The sequence below is a fragment of the Triticum urartu genome, chromosome 1A (genome assembly GCF_056163025.1).
Source record: "Triticum urartu cultivar PI428250 chromosome 1A, HENAU_Tu73, whole genome shotgun sequence".
NCBI lineage: Eukaryota > Viridiplantae > Streptophyta > Magnoliopsida > Poales > Poaceae > Triticum > Triticum urartu.
The window spans coordinates 206,777,806-206,792,424 of NC_141873.1; the positions used below are offsets into that span (position 1 = coordinate 206,777,806).

The window sequence follows — 14,619 nt, forward strand, 5'->3', positions numbered from 1 at the left end:
CGCTTGCGTGCGAGCTATTCATGTGGCTCGCGGTGCAATATCGTCTATGGACCTCGGACAGGAGAGCTAGGCACGGATTGCAAGACCAAGCATCAAAATGTTACATGTGTGACCAGGAGGAGAATACAGTTGACCACATTTTGCTGCAGTGCGTGTTCTCGCGGCAAGTGTGGTTCCACTGCACTACTAGGATGGGTTTGACGACCGGCCTTTGCCCAACAAATGACTCAAGATTAGTGCAGTGGTGGACGGATACGAGAAAGCGAATAGATAAGCAGTCTCGGAAAGGCTTTGACACCCTCATGATGCTAATCTGTTGGACGATATGGAAGCAAAGGAATGTAAGGGTCTTTGGCACAGGCATAATCAAGAACGAGTGGAACACACTAGACTCTATCTTTAATGAGCTGAGGACCTGGGCCAAACCAGGAGCTTTCGGAGGACAACCGATCATAGTAGTCGAGTAGAGCTAGGAAGTGGTGTGGAGGCTTGGTTAGGGTCGGTTTGTGACTCCTAACTAGCGATGTGTAATCTCTTGTACATATTTTCTTCTTTCTATAAAGTTAAGGCACGCCATTGGCGTATCCTCGAAAAAAAAGAATTGTATTGAATAATTATTGATACAATATTATGCCGGTATAAGAAGTATATATAAGAGCTAAGCCACCCCTGACCTAGCATTATTACAAACCAAGTATGAGTCATAACCCTAATACAAGTTGTATTCTAACACGAGGCACGAGCAAATGTACTATGCACAACGGCAGGTAAACTCTCGAATACCACACAAGCTCAAATTTATTACCATTGCAACGCATGCGATCTGCACGTACAATTTTAATGAACAAGGGATGTGTTTTATATTAATAAATATAAAATTTTCTCCCGTTGCAACGCACGGACATTTGTACTAGTAAAACAGAAGTTTGCATCTACTGATCTGATGAGTCCTTCCAAAGCTCACCGGAGGGGAACCCACAGGAGGCTTCAAGATTTCTTTGTCATAGTTAACTGACATGAGATACAATCCATGTGGTGGTGCTGACAAGGCCACCTTCGCAAGTTCTTTGCGGTCCTTTGCCGCAATGATTCCCGGGACGATTTCAGGAGGCAGTCCCTCCCTTCCAACTTGAATTAGCAAAGCTACCTGCATTGCCAACATATTATCGAGTTGTTCTGTGGCACAAACATCAGGGATTTCGAGCGTGGGGGGAGAGTGATGATGATCGCAGGTAAAATATAGTACAGCAAGATATCAAGTCCGAAATAACATAGCATAGCAACCGATGTTTGCAATAACATTACGTGAAAATAAATTATCTCCGCCACAAAAGAAGGCTACCACTTTATAAGCTCAAATATAGCTCTACTCTTGCGCTCTCAGCCACCGGTCTTAACAAAAGAGGGCCTTAGAATTCAGAAGTTCCCTCAAAAACCTTCCCCTATAAGTGCGTTTGGAGGCTCTCCCAATAATTTTATTGGGTTTCACAGGTGTGCGGCTGTAGCAGTTCCCCTATAAACCTCTCCCTAAACTAAGCCTGACATATGTGTCCCACATGTCAGTGGCTAATCTCTTCATATCTTTCCCTCTAGTGTGCACAAAGACACCGGCGGAGCTCCGGCAACCGGCGGCACGGTGGGGCGGCGTGAACGTCTAGCAGCCGGTGGTGGCGTTGCGGGCGGCCAGTGATGTGTACCGGCAAGGCGGTGATGCTGCGGTGGCGCTACTGGCAGATGACGGATAGCGGCGGGTGCGGCGTTGGTGGTCGGCGTGGTGTGGCAGCAAGGCGGCAGTGGTGTGGGCGGCCGGTGGAGAGGCAGTGGCAGCGGGGCCAGCGGCGCAGGCGACCAGTGACGTGTGGTGGCATTGCTCCCCCAACATCAGACGAGATGGTGGCGATGGTGTTTAGGGAGCAACGTCTTTTAAGATTGGACTAACACAAATCCAGTTTCTTTTAGCAATCGGATGAGCATAAACGCAAATATCAGCTCACAAAGTGGAGCATTATTTGCCAGCCAAAAAATCAGGGTGGAAGATCTAGAGATTAAAAATAAATGTTTGCTTCAGCATACTATCGGAGGCTCGGGAGCATCTGGACTCTGCGTGCAGCCACTTGGAGATGGTCGCATGGACTATATTCAGCCAATTTAGGTGTCGGCTTAGCAATAGGATTAGTAATGTTAAGTGCCTTGCGCAATATCTATTGTTTGATGTCGTCGTGTATGTCCTGTTTACATTATCTTACTACATTCTATAACTTTGTAATAAAAGCGTTTTGTGCATCAATCGCTGCAGAGGCCGGGGGTACAAACCCCTTTTCAAGAAAGAAAAGTGTCTGGTAGTCAATTCCCTAAAGATATTTCCTGTTGAGTTAGTGAGATAAATATAATCTTCTCCCTCGCAAAAGCTGCAAATACTAGTGCGTAAGTTGGGCATATGATCCAATCATTAGATACCCATTGTACATTCGATCTATGATAAAGTAACCCAGTTGTATGAACTGCTGTTATGCTTCATCGATTATTCTATTTTTAGGGACAAGGTAAAAAGTAAAAGAATGACAATTGTTCCCATGAGTTGGCTAAGGCGCTTGTATCACATGCAGCCATATACCACGTTCCATGCTTATTAAGGATCACGGCAAGTTGGTTTAGCTAGGTTCAGTAGAGAAGGGCGTGTAGTGGTGTATACGCGCAGTCAGCTCCGACCTCCGTGTTGGACCTGGTGCGGCATGATTGTAATGACTCTGTGTTATCTTAATTAATACATACAACATTTTCAAAAGTAAAAGGGTCATGATAAGTTCTTCAATGCTTATATGGTAAGATTATATGAAAAATTGTTAGGAGGTTGTGTTACACTCAGTTTGTTCCATGCAAGGGCTAGCACATGAATCAACAAAGGCAAGCAAAAGGTACCAGGCCCCTACTACCGTACTACTCACAGCTCTTTAATTCTGTTCAGGTGATGCGACATGCAAAAATAACTTAACTTAGGCACATGATTAAACAAGAGATCAAAATTACCATGTTCCTCACTTGTCTGTACAAAAAGCCAGTGCCTTCAACCTCGAGTTGTATGATAGCATCCTGTACGGCAACCAGAAAATGTCAGGTCAAACAAAACACAAATCAAGCAGGTGATACTGAACTCGTAAGGGTAGTAGAAAATCAAACTCGTGGGATAATAAGTCACCATCTTAGTAACATCAAAGCGTGATATCTTCTTTATTGGACTGCGCACACGATCATTATGTACTGCATTAGCGAAAGATGTGAAGTCATGTACTCCAACAAAATGATTTGCAGCCTCCTGCATAGCATGTGGATTAAGTTTATGTGCACTGTGGTAAGCATAATTAGTATGGAAGGGGTCCATAACTGCTTCGTTATAGATCTTGTAATGATATATTTTGCTCTTTGTGGATGTGCGAGCATGGAATTCTGGACAAGCTGCGCTAATTTCTCTAACTCGGATATCAGGAGGCAGAAGCCCGTTGATTGCAGAATGAAAGCTGTCGAGACAATGGTAGGCAAACGGCGTGGTGAAATGTGCCACCTGCAAAACAACATATGACGTGTTATCACAGCATTTTTAAGCCTACCAACAATGAAGGATATACAAGTACATTTGAGACCGTGTTCCAGTGTAATAAGATAATTAAACCTGACCCTGTGCATGAACACCTGTATCTGTCCTTCCTGCACCAACCAAACAAAGCTCCTTCCGGTCGAGCTTCGTGATGCGTATCAGTGCTTTCTCTAGAAAGCATTGTATAGTTGGAGGTGATGGTTGATACTGCCAACCTAAGAACAATAGTAATTTGAGAATCAGTTGAGATTTCAAAATTCTGAAGTTATGTACCCAATCTTAGTAATGTTAGTATGGAGTCAAGCAACTATATATAACTACAATATAGATGATAGACAGGTTTAATTTGAGGAAATTGCTTCAAAATTGCAGAATTTTCCTCCAGCTAGTTGCTAATAGAACATAAAATAGCTAACAAGGGGTAGTGATACTGTCACGGCCCAGGCTCCGGAAAACGTAGCCGTGTAGATCCTTGTGTGCCGTGGGTGCAGGGAAGTTAGGATTTGGGGATAACTGGAGGCAAGTCTTCCTCTTTTCTTCTTTATTGATTCTCTGATGCACACGTACTAGGCCTAGGTCCCTTTATATATATAGGGCCGGCTGATACAATAACTCAACTTTCCAACTAACACGATGGTTATCGATGGGAATACTTAACTAATTTGATATACCAGCAAACTAAAGATAAAGCCTATCTCTAAGCAGATTTGGGACCCTCCCTGTTTCTGCGCCTGAAGTGCTAGGCCCAGATGACATCACTACCCACTCTCTTTTTCACCAAATTGGATTTACAATCAGGGTATCAAGCGCGTATGAACCCTGCCGATGGGGAAAAGACGGCTTTTAGGACCCACCAAGGATTGTTTGGGTTCATGGTCATGCCTTTTGGATTGATAACGCCCCGACAACATTCGGCTCTCATGAATGACATCTTACGCCCTTTCCTCCGCCTGTTTGTCTTGGTCATTTTTGATGATATTTTGATTTATACCACTTCTTGGTCAGACCACTTGAGGCATGTCAGATCTGTGCTCTGCTTTCTTCTGAGATCATCACTTGTTTCTCAAACGGCCCAAATGCTTATTCGGTGTCTCCTCAGTGATTTATCTGGGCCACGTCATCAACAGTGAAGGTGTCGCTATGGACCAACTAAAGGTTCAGGTAGTGACCGATGTTGGGAAGTATTAGTATTGGTCTAAGAGTTCTATTAGGCCATGTTTACTTTCCTTGAACCCAAGTCATGTGTAATATATATATGCCCCTTGGGCCATCAATAGAGATAAGTTGTTTTCATAACATGGTATCAGAGCCTAGGTTTTAGGTCCCCTCCGGAGTTGCAGCTTGTCCTCCGATCAAATTTTCTTTTCAGTCTTCGTTGGCCGCTGCACATGAGGGGTGCCTCTGCCCCGGGTCAACGCACGGCAGGCTCCAGATCAGATCGCCAAGTTGCAGTCCAGATCGTCCGCCGTCACCACCATCCCCAGGAGGACGCCGCCCCTCAATCACCAAGCCGCTGCCCCAGACGTCCACCCGCTTCTTCTTCAGCTCGAGTCGGCCATGCCTACCGCTGGCTCCCGACGCCTCCCTGTGGTGTCGCCCCACCCAGCCTCGCCGCGCAAGACTCTTGGATCAGCTGCCTGCACTCGCCGCTACTCCCTCCCAGAATGAACGCCGCCGTCGACTTCCAGGTCGCGGGCCCCGCTGCTCCCCGCGCCGGTTTCCGCGTGCCGACGCTCACCTCGCCCTGGCTTCTCACATCCCCGCTGCCCCAACGTGTGCTGCTCTCCTGCTGCTACTGCTCTGCTTACCCAGCCACGAACTGATTCCTTGACGGTGTTGTCCACCATGGATTTCTCCTGCTTGGCCCGCTGCAGCTTCAAGCCCAGTTTTGGACTCCTATAATATGTGAGGTTGCTGGCTCCTCTGTTTCCCGTGAGGCATCATATAGAAAAATCATGTTTCTTCCACTACTCTCTAGTATAATTGCTTTCTAGTCTATATTTTCCGCTGCATCCACCAAATCCGTTGATATCTAGTGTTTCTCATGCCATGCGAGTCCACCATACTTTTGTCTGTCAGCCTTTCTCTGGTCCTAATCCTTTCTATACAACTTTTGTGGCCTACTTGCCCTTGTTGTTTTCTGTAGGATTTTTTGGACTCTTTTTGCATTATCAACCTACGCCCATTGTGCCTTAGCCACCGCGCTTCTTTCGTCCTCGGTTGTAGTAGGCTATGATTCTCTGCGCAATGCTTTATTCTCTTGATGTGCCCACTTTTTTGACAACTCATCTTCTCTTGATACTTCTCTTGTATCTTCAAGTAATGTGGTGTCTTCCTCTGATGTGCCATCTCTCCGTTCTTCCCTTTGGCTTGACTCGACAGGTTTTGAAGACTCTTCATGCTACGACGACACTCTCAAGACGCGGATTTGGATTATCATTTTTTTTAGTGTTACACTTCAAATGCATTGCCATTGCATACGCTTTGCATTTGAGGGGTGGTGTTGGCAAATATTAGTATTGGTCTAAGAGTTCTATTAGGCCATGTTTACTTTCCTTGTATCCCAAGTCATGTGTAATGTATATATGCCCCTTGGGCCTTCAATAGAGATAAGTTGCTTTCATAACACAGCCATTTCCTCGCTCTGTGTTGCATGGATTTTTAGGTCTGGCTGGGTATTACCACCGCTTCATCAAGGATTTTGGTACACTTGCGGCTCCCCTTACAATGTTATTGAAGGCGGGATTTGCTTGGATGAACAAAGCAGAAACATCGTTCCATGTTCTGAAAAAGGCTCTTGTATCATCTCCTGTGCTACAATTGCCTGATTTCAGCTTGGACTTTGTGGTAGAATGTGTTACATCAAGGAAATGGTCCTGTGGCTTTCTTCAGTAAACAGATTGCTCCTCAACACATGCATCTTGCTGCTTATGAACGTGAGCTCATTGGCTTAATGCAGGCTGTGTGTCATTGGCGGCCATATTTATGGGAAAGATCCTTTCTTGTTCGCACAGATCATTATAGTTTGAATTTGTTGTTGGATCAACGTCTGTCAACTATTCCACAGCATCATTGGGTGAGCAAGCTCCTCTGATTTGATTTATGTGTCGAATTTCGCCCTGGTTGCCAGAACATTGTGGCAGATGCTTTATCATGTTGCAATGCTGACGAAAGAACAGCCGATCTATGCGCCATCTCCAGTCCACAGTTTCCCCTCTTTGAGAACTTGCGGCAGCAAGGGGATAGTGACGAGGAGCTATCTGAATTAAAGGCCTTCATCTTGGCTGGAACTACTGAGTTTCATTGGAACATAGTTGATCGTTTGGTCACATTCAAGGGGCGTGCAACCTGATGTGCTAATACAAAAATATTAGGAAATAAGTGCACTAATCAGATAAGGGCAAAAAAGAAAACAACATGTGTCACGAGCATGGGTTGAGCGTAGACGATGATTGTGATAGGTAGGAGGCTGGGGACTAGGACCCGTGCGTCCCCCTGTTGGTGGAGCCATGGTAGCAGGAGAGGTGCAGGGGACAGGGCACAGAATTACGTCAGGCAGAAACGGAGAGATCATGATTGGGGATTAGACTTCTTGACTTGACTCATAATAACTCACAAGATCATCAAGACTGTCAAAGAGGAGGCGTGGCATTGGACATGGGCTGGCACCAAAGGCTTAGACACCATTTTACCTGTAACATAATCTCTTGTATCTGGGGCTGAGCATCCCCCCTTCTATCTGCTCATTGGCACCCACATCATCTCCTAGTTGTGTACGTTGTTTGTGGGCTGCCTAACTAATGTTTCTTTCCCCTATCAATGCAATGATACACGCCTAGAATATTCGCGAAAAATAATAACGATGGCTGCCTCATTATATAGGGTTGACCTTACACATAGGACTCAAAGGCAAAGTTGGACTAAGACTCTTCCCTAAACTGAACGTGCAACTACTAAGACACTTGTGGGACATGGACTCGTGCTGCAGCCAACTAGTACTAGGATTCCTTAGCCTTTTAAGCTGGAGGTCTGGATGCATGTTTCCTCCTCTGATACGTAGATCCCCACATGACATCTCTCCCTTCCTTGAGAAGCAGCTCGTCCTTGAGCTGGAATTGTGGATATATCTTCTGTAATTCCCCAGCCTCTTCCCAAGAAGCTCCAGTAGCTGGTAGTCCCTGCCATTAGATGAGAATTTGCAGTTTACCCCTGAGTCACGCGAGATTTGAGGGCCTTCTCTGGAACAGGACACACCCGACCATGGTAAGGCTTCAATAAGCTAACATGAAAGACATCATGAATCCGAGCTTTCTCTGGAAGTTTGAGACGATGCTACTGAACCAATCTGTTCTATGACTTGGTATGATCCACAGAATTGGGGAGCTAGCTTAGAGTGAGCCTTGATTGCCAAAGATGCCACCTGACTATGATGTAAACGTAACCAAACCCATTGTCCAATCTCAAAGCCGAGCCCTCGACGGGGACTGTCAATATTGTCTCTTATAGTATTGTTGTGCCTGCAGGAATCAATCCTAATATCAACAAGAAATTCATCATGGTCTTGGAGAAGAGAATCCACTGCAGTTAGTTTGGCACAGCCTGGCTCATAAGAGTGCAAAGATGGAGGGTCACACCCGTAAACCACCTTGAAAGGTGTCTCCTTAAGGGGGAATGATATGAAGTATTATAGCAATACTCAGCCCATGCCAAGGTTTTCGAGTCGATGAGTCATTATGGGGTAGCAACTAGTGACGAGTCGAGCCTGGCCAATCGACTAGTCGCGACTAGTCTCGACTAGTCGAGGGGTTTGAGTCAACCCTGGCAGTGCGACTCGTCAACTTAGACTAGTCTAGTCGCGACTCAAAAACAGTGGCCCATGCAAGCCATTGTCGGGGCCGATCACCTGAAAGGCAGCGTAAGTACATAGCAATCACTTTGTTCACGGCCTCTTGTCTGACCATCAGACTGGGGATGAAAAGCTGAGCCTTTTTTAAGCTGTGCACCAGCCAACTGAAAGAGTCCCTCTCAAAAGCGGCTAGTGAAAATTGGATCACGATCAGTCGATCACTGACAATCAATGTTGGCATCCCGTGCAAGAACCACCTCATCAAAGAATACTCTTGCTACGGAAGTAGAGGATAAGGGTGTGCCAAAGGAATAAAGTGTGTGTATTTAGAGAAACTGTCCACTACTGTAAGTATGACCGATTTGCCGTGCACACGCGGGAACCCCTCCACAAAATCCATAGATATGCCGTCCCATATTTGTTGTGGGACTGGCAATGGCTGCAACAGGCCTGCAGGGTGTAAATGATCCCATTTGTGGCGTTGACATCTCACACAAATCTGCACAAACTCCTTAACCAACTTGCGGGCCTGTGGTACATGGAAATCAGCCCGAAGCCGATGTAACGTTTTTTGAATGCCCTCATGACGAACTGTGTGTGCTGCTTCTAGTATTGCTGGTAATGTAGGAGAGGTGGTAGGCACATATACACGTACATCAATGTCTCAAGATCCTAAAAAGAACTACCTCCTTCTCTGGGGCTATAGTTTACAAAGTTCACCCCAATAAGTGTAACCATAAATGTCAAGGACCGTATGCTACTTAAGATCACCATCGATTCTTTGGATACTCACGAAATGAATCATCACTAGGCCAAATTCAAATATAAATATCCAATGGTTAAAGCACGTCCTAGCGGTGTACGGTAGTTAGTGTCATAAATGACACAACAGTAAAACCTCAAAACCAACAAAATGACAACAAAAAAAGGCATTCATAATAAAATTGACAAGATAAGAAGAAATATCGCATAATTGCCCCGTTATTTCTGGTAAACTCTTCCCTCCGGTAAACCAATCCTACGCACAGTGTATTGAAAAGTTGTTTCGCGGTACTTCATTTCAAAGATGTTATGAGCGCGCTCAACCTAAATTTGTTTTTATTAAACTGATTCGCAAACCACAAATTTTTTGACCCCAAATGTTGCCCGGCAAGCATGCCTTTGTAAAATCAACTTTCTAAGCTTCCATTGCCCAAGAATGTTGCTTCGTGCCAGCCACGAAGCCTACTTATATTTCTCACGCATGTTTCTATGGCAGTAAATTTTTACTTCAACCACTACCACCATGTGCTTCCTTTATTTCTACACTCGTTCTTCTGAAATCACTACCTTGTATGTGCTTCACTCACATGTACTTTTGTTTCTTTTAGTGAAGTTGTATCTTATTCATTTTGCTTCTTGTAGTAATTTTTTGTTTCAACCACTATCAGTGTCTGCTATATTGTTTCAACCAAAGCAAAAAAATCATACAATTTGACTCTGTTACACACAGAAAAACTTGTTTCCAAAGTACTTGAAAATATTACCATTGCAAAGAAAAAACGTTAATATTGGTCACGAAAACTGTTTCCATCTAGCGAACAAATATATTTCCAACGTACTAGAAAAATGATGCTTCCATTGATCAAGAAACATGTTACGTGGCACAAAAAATATGTTTTCATCACAAAATACATCTTGAATCTTGAAAAAAGAAAAATGCAACTAATCTGCTAGATCTATTAGCTAGAAACAAATCGTAATTATCAATCTGTCTCTAGAAAACACGGAACAAGACTACTACTCCCTCCGTTCCAAAATATTTGATGTTTTAGGTTGGTCCTAAGTCAAACTTCTTTAAGTTTGACCAAGTTTGTAGAAAAATATACCAACATCTACAATACCAAATTAGGTTCATTAGACTCAACATAACATATATATATTATCATGAAGTATTATATATACTAATTTATCATTCTAAATATGTTCATATAATATATTTAAGATATTTCAAAGCAAGGTCCATGAAAATATTTCATATCAGCCCATAGTTTTGTTATATTCACGAAATACGTACATATTTATATGTAAAAAGGAGTATACTCAAAATTTGGTCATACTACCTAAAAAGTAGTATATATACTACCCAAACATTGTTATATACTACATACTACGCGTACATACTCTCGGTTTTGACAGATACTACGTACAACATACAAAACGTAAGTGGTGGTAACTACCACTGCTTGTAGGAAACATTTGTCATATAATATATATATATATATATAATATAACTACTAGTAAAAGGAGGTGATATTCTTGGTTTCGTTCCGTTTCGTTTGGTCCCGCTTCAATTAATTTCACATAAGCTATTTGGTTTCATTATTTGCCACCCGTTTTGGCTCAACGAAGAAAGCCCATCTAGCAGCGCACTGTGGGCCAGGTCCGGAGAAAAATAAAATTGCTGATGGGAGGGTTCGATCTCATAACCTGCCAACCGGCCACTCATAGTTTGTCCAACTGACCCAGCTAGAGATATGAGTGGATTTTTTTTCTCCCGTTGCAACGCACGATGTTGTAGATATAAGCACTTTTTTCTATGAAGTTGGTCAAGCTTAAAGAAGTTTAACTTAGGACAAGCCTAAAACTTCAAATGTTTTGGGATGAAGAGAGTAGAAGCTAACAATTCCACCAGGCCCATGTACGCACACTCAGTTAAAATGGACATTCTAATCATATGGCAAATAGTTGGTCCGATGGCAAACTAGTGGTCCCCGGTAATAGAAAACCTACCTTCTGCAACCATTTGCTTTCTCTTCTCCCTTCGATGCAACCGTCCTTAGGTAGCGCCGATAACCATTCATCACCACCCCCAAGAATCTAATAATGATCGAATACACAAACACCACCGATCTAAAGAATCCGGGTGCAGAGAAGAGGGGCGAGAAAACCTTTGAACTTGGTACCGTCGTAGGCGATCACCATCCGCCACTTGTGCGAGCACCCCGCCGCCGCTGAATCTGCGTCGTCCGCCCCCGGGTGCAGCACAGCGCGGAGGCTGCCATCCACGAGCTGTCGCCGCCCGTCGAATATACAGACCAAGAAGCCACTCCATGTGAGATGTGTATGTAGACCGTAGGAAGGAGTGCGCAGAACGACAGGAGGAAAAGGCTTATACCGAGATGTTTCCGGCAGCAGCGGAGACGGCGGCGCGAGGCGGGGTGGCGAGCCGGAGGACGGCTGAACCCAGCATATCCAATTCTCAATCTGATGCGGCTCAAGAAAAAAAAGAACGAGCAGCGGAGATGGCTTTTCCAAACAAAGAAAGCAAAGGAGGAAAGTTCAAAAAAAAAAAGCAAAGGAGGACGCTCGCTCGACCGATTGATCGGTCGCGGAGAGGGCCGTCATCTCCTCGAGGCCCTTCCATTGACGCTCGTCGTGCGTGCGCATGGAGTCCTTCATGACACACGCCATGAGACGGGCCTCCTCCTTCGTTGTCATGCAAGGAGGTGGAGCTCGCGTCGAGAGCCGGGCCGCCCTGACCGCTCACGTCGCTCAAACAGCCCCTGTTGGCGGGCCTCCCCGTCGTCCTTCATCACCCACCACCAACGCCGTCACTGGCCCGGCGGGAAACGAGCAGCAAGCATCTTTGTTGCACCCCTCGGTGCGGCAGGACGGCCGCACCGCCACCCCATCGCTGACTCCGGCCGGCTCATTGTCCCACGCTCGTCGCGCGCCCACGAACGCGCAGGCCGCGCTACTCACGGCACACGAGCTCCTGCACTACCGCCTGGTCGACGACCTCTACGAGGACTGGCTGGACCGCATCGCCAAGCTCGTCAGCACAGCTGGGGGCTCACCCACACTATCTCTCTCGCTACCTCGCCCTTCTTCAGTCGCGGATGACGTAGCCCTGGAGTGCCTCCGCCACCTCCGCACCAAGGCGGCGCCCTGGCAACAAGACGCGCGGCCCCTCGGCGTGCCCCCGCGTCGGGCACCCGCGCGCGAAGAAGGAAGCTACCAAGAAGTTCCCCGGCCGCAAGAAAACGCTCCTGCACTCCCGGCGCCATCACATCAAGACCGCGTGCCGCCTGCGATGGCGGTGCGCGGGCATCGAGAGCAGGCCCCGCCTCTGCAAAGGGCCCCGGTGGCCACGGCGGGCTGCCACGCCTTCACTCCGGAGCTGCGTGGCGTTGTTTGGCTAGGCAAGTTCAAGCCAGACCTACCTCCTCGCTACGATGGCTTCCCTGACCCTGCGGAGTTCTTGCAGCTCTATGAGCTGAGCATCGAGGCGGCCAACGACGACGAGAAAGTCATGGCGAACTGGTTTCCCATGGCTCTTGTAGCACCCACGATGCGGCTATATCTCCCACGTATCGAGGCACGACTTAGAGACATAACCGCATGGTGGTTTTGTCACAAGAGGAGTAATCTTCACACAATCTCATGTACTATATAAGAGAGGGATACAGAGTTGGCTTACAATCGCCACTTCACACAAATAACAAGTTAAACATACATCATCCAGAGTACAATCAAGGTATGACTACAGAACCAAAATAAAAGAAGACAACCCCAAATGCTAGATCCCTGATCGTCCCAACTGGGCTCCACTACTGATCATCAGGAAACGAAACATAGTAACGACCAAGGTCCTCGTCGAACTCCTACTTGAGTTCGGTAGCATCACCTGCACTGGTATCATCGGCACCTGCAACTGTTTGGAAGTATCCGTGAGTCACAAGGACTCAGCAATCTCACACCCGCGAGATCAAGACTATTTAAGCTTATGGGTAGGATAAGGTAGTGAGGTGGAGCTGCAGCAAGCACTAAGCTAAAATGGTGGCTAACATACGCAAATAAGACTAAGATGAGAAGCTACACAACGATCGTGAAGCTAGAAATGATCAAGAAGTGATCCTGAAGCTACTTACGTTCAAACATAACCCAAATCGTGTTCACTTCCCGGACTCCGCGGAAAAGAGACCATCATGGCTACACACGCGGTTGATGCCTTTTACTTAAGTCAAGTGTCAAGTTATCTACAACCGGACATTAACAAATTCCCATCTGCCACATAACCGCGGACACGGCTTTCGAAAGTTTATACCCTGGAGGGGTGTCCCAACTTAGCCCATCACAAACTCTCATGGTCAACGAAGGATATTCCTTCTCCCGGAAAGACCCGATCAGTTTCGGAATCCCGGTTACAAGACATTTCGACAATGGTAAAACAAGACCAGCAAAGCCGCCCGATGTGCCGACAAATCCCGATAGGAGTCGCATGTATCTCGTTCTCAGGGAACACCAGATGAACACTACGTACGGAAACCGAAGATACCCCAGGTTGCCTAGGCGCGGCACCGCAAGTGGCTCTGTTTTGGACCAACACTCAGAGGAGCACTGATACGTCTCCAACGTATCTATAATTTTTTATTGCTCCATGCTATATTATCTATTGTTTTGGACTATATTGGGCTTTATTTTCCACTTTTATATTATTTTTGGGACTAACCTATTAACCGGAGGCCCAGCCCAGAATTGCTGTTTTTTGCCTATTTCGGTGTTTCGGAGAAACAGAATATCAAACGGAGTCCAAATAGAATGAAACCTTCGGAAACGTGATTTTCTCATCAGATAAGATCCAGGAGACTTGGACCCTCCGTCAAGAAAGCCATGAGGCGGCCATGAGGGTGGAGGGCACCCCCCCTAGGGCGCCCCCTGCCTTGTGGGCCCCTCGAAACTCCACCGACGTACTTCTTCCTCCTATATATATCCACGTACCCCCAAACGATCGGGGACGGAGCCAAAAACCTAATTCCACCGCCGCAACTTTCTGTATCCACGAGATCCCATCTTGGGGCCTGTTCCGGAGCTCCGCCGAAGGGGGCATCGATCACGAAGGGCTTCTACATGATCATCCAAGCCCCTCCGATGAAGTGTGAGTAGTTTATTTCAGACCTACGGGTCCATAGTTAGTAGCTAGATGGCTTCTTCTCTCTTTTTGGATCTCAATACAATGTTCTCCCCCTCTCTCGTGGAGATCTATTCGATGTAATCTTCTTTTTGCGGTGTGTTTGTTGAGACCGATGAATTGTGGGTTTATGATCAAGTCTATCTATGAATAATATTTGAATCTTCTCTGAATTCTTTTATGTATGATTGGTTATCTTTGCAAGTCTCTTCGAATTATCAGTTTGGT

General features: G+C 46.0%; 1 protein-coding gene across 2 annotated transcripts; it reads right to left on the minus strand.

Annotated features, from left to right (window-relative positions):
• Positions 1-780: 780 nt before the first annotated feature.
• Positions 781-11,753, minus strand: LOC125553218 (Pseudouridine synthase family protein). 2 transcript variants are annotated; one of them, XM_048717018.2, is made up of 6 exons: positions 11,596-11,753; positions 11,369-11,489; positions 3,668-3,807; positions 3,197-3,559; positions 3,028-3,090; positions 781-1,147 (listed from the first exon to the last, which is right to left on the minus strand). In XM_048717018.2, the coding sequence occupies exons 1-6, from the start codon at positions 11,668-11,670 to the stop codon at positions 911-913; spliced, it is 999 nt and encodes a 332-aa protein (XP_048572975.1). In that variant the 5' UTR covers positions 11,671-11,753; the 3' UTR covers positions 781-910. The 2 variants fall into 2 exon arrangements, with proteins under 2 accessions (XP_048572975.1, XP_048572984.1); XM_048717027.2 differs by lacking the exons at positions 11,369-11,489; positions 11,596-11,753 and adding an exon at positions 11,211-11,352.
• Positions 11,754-14,619: the final 2,866 nt, after the last annotated feature.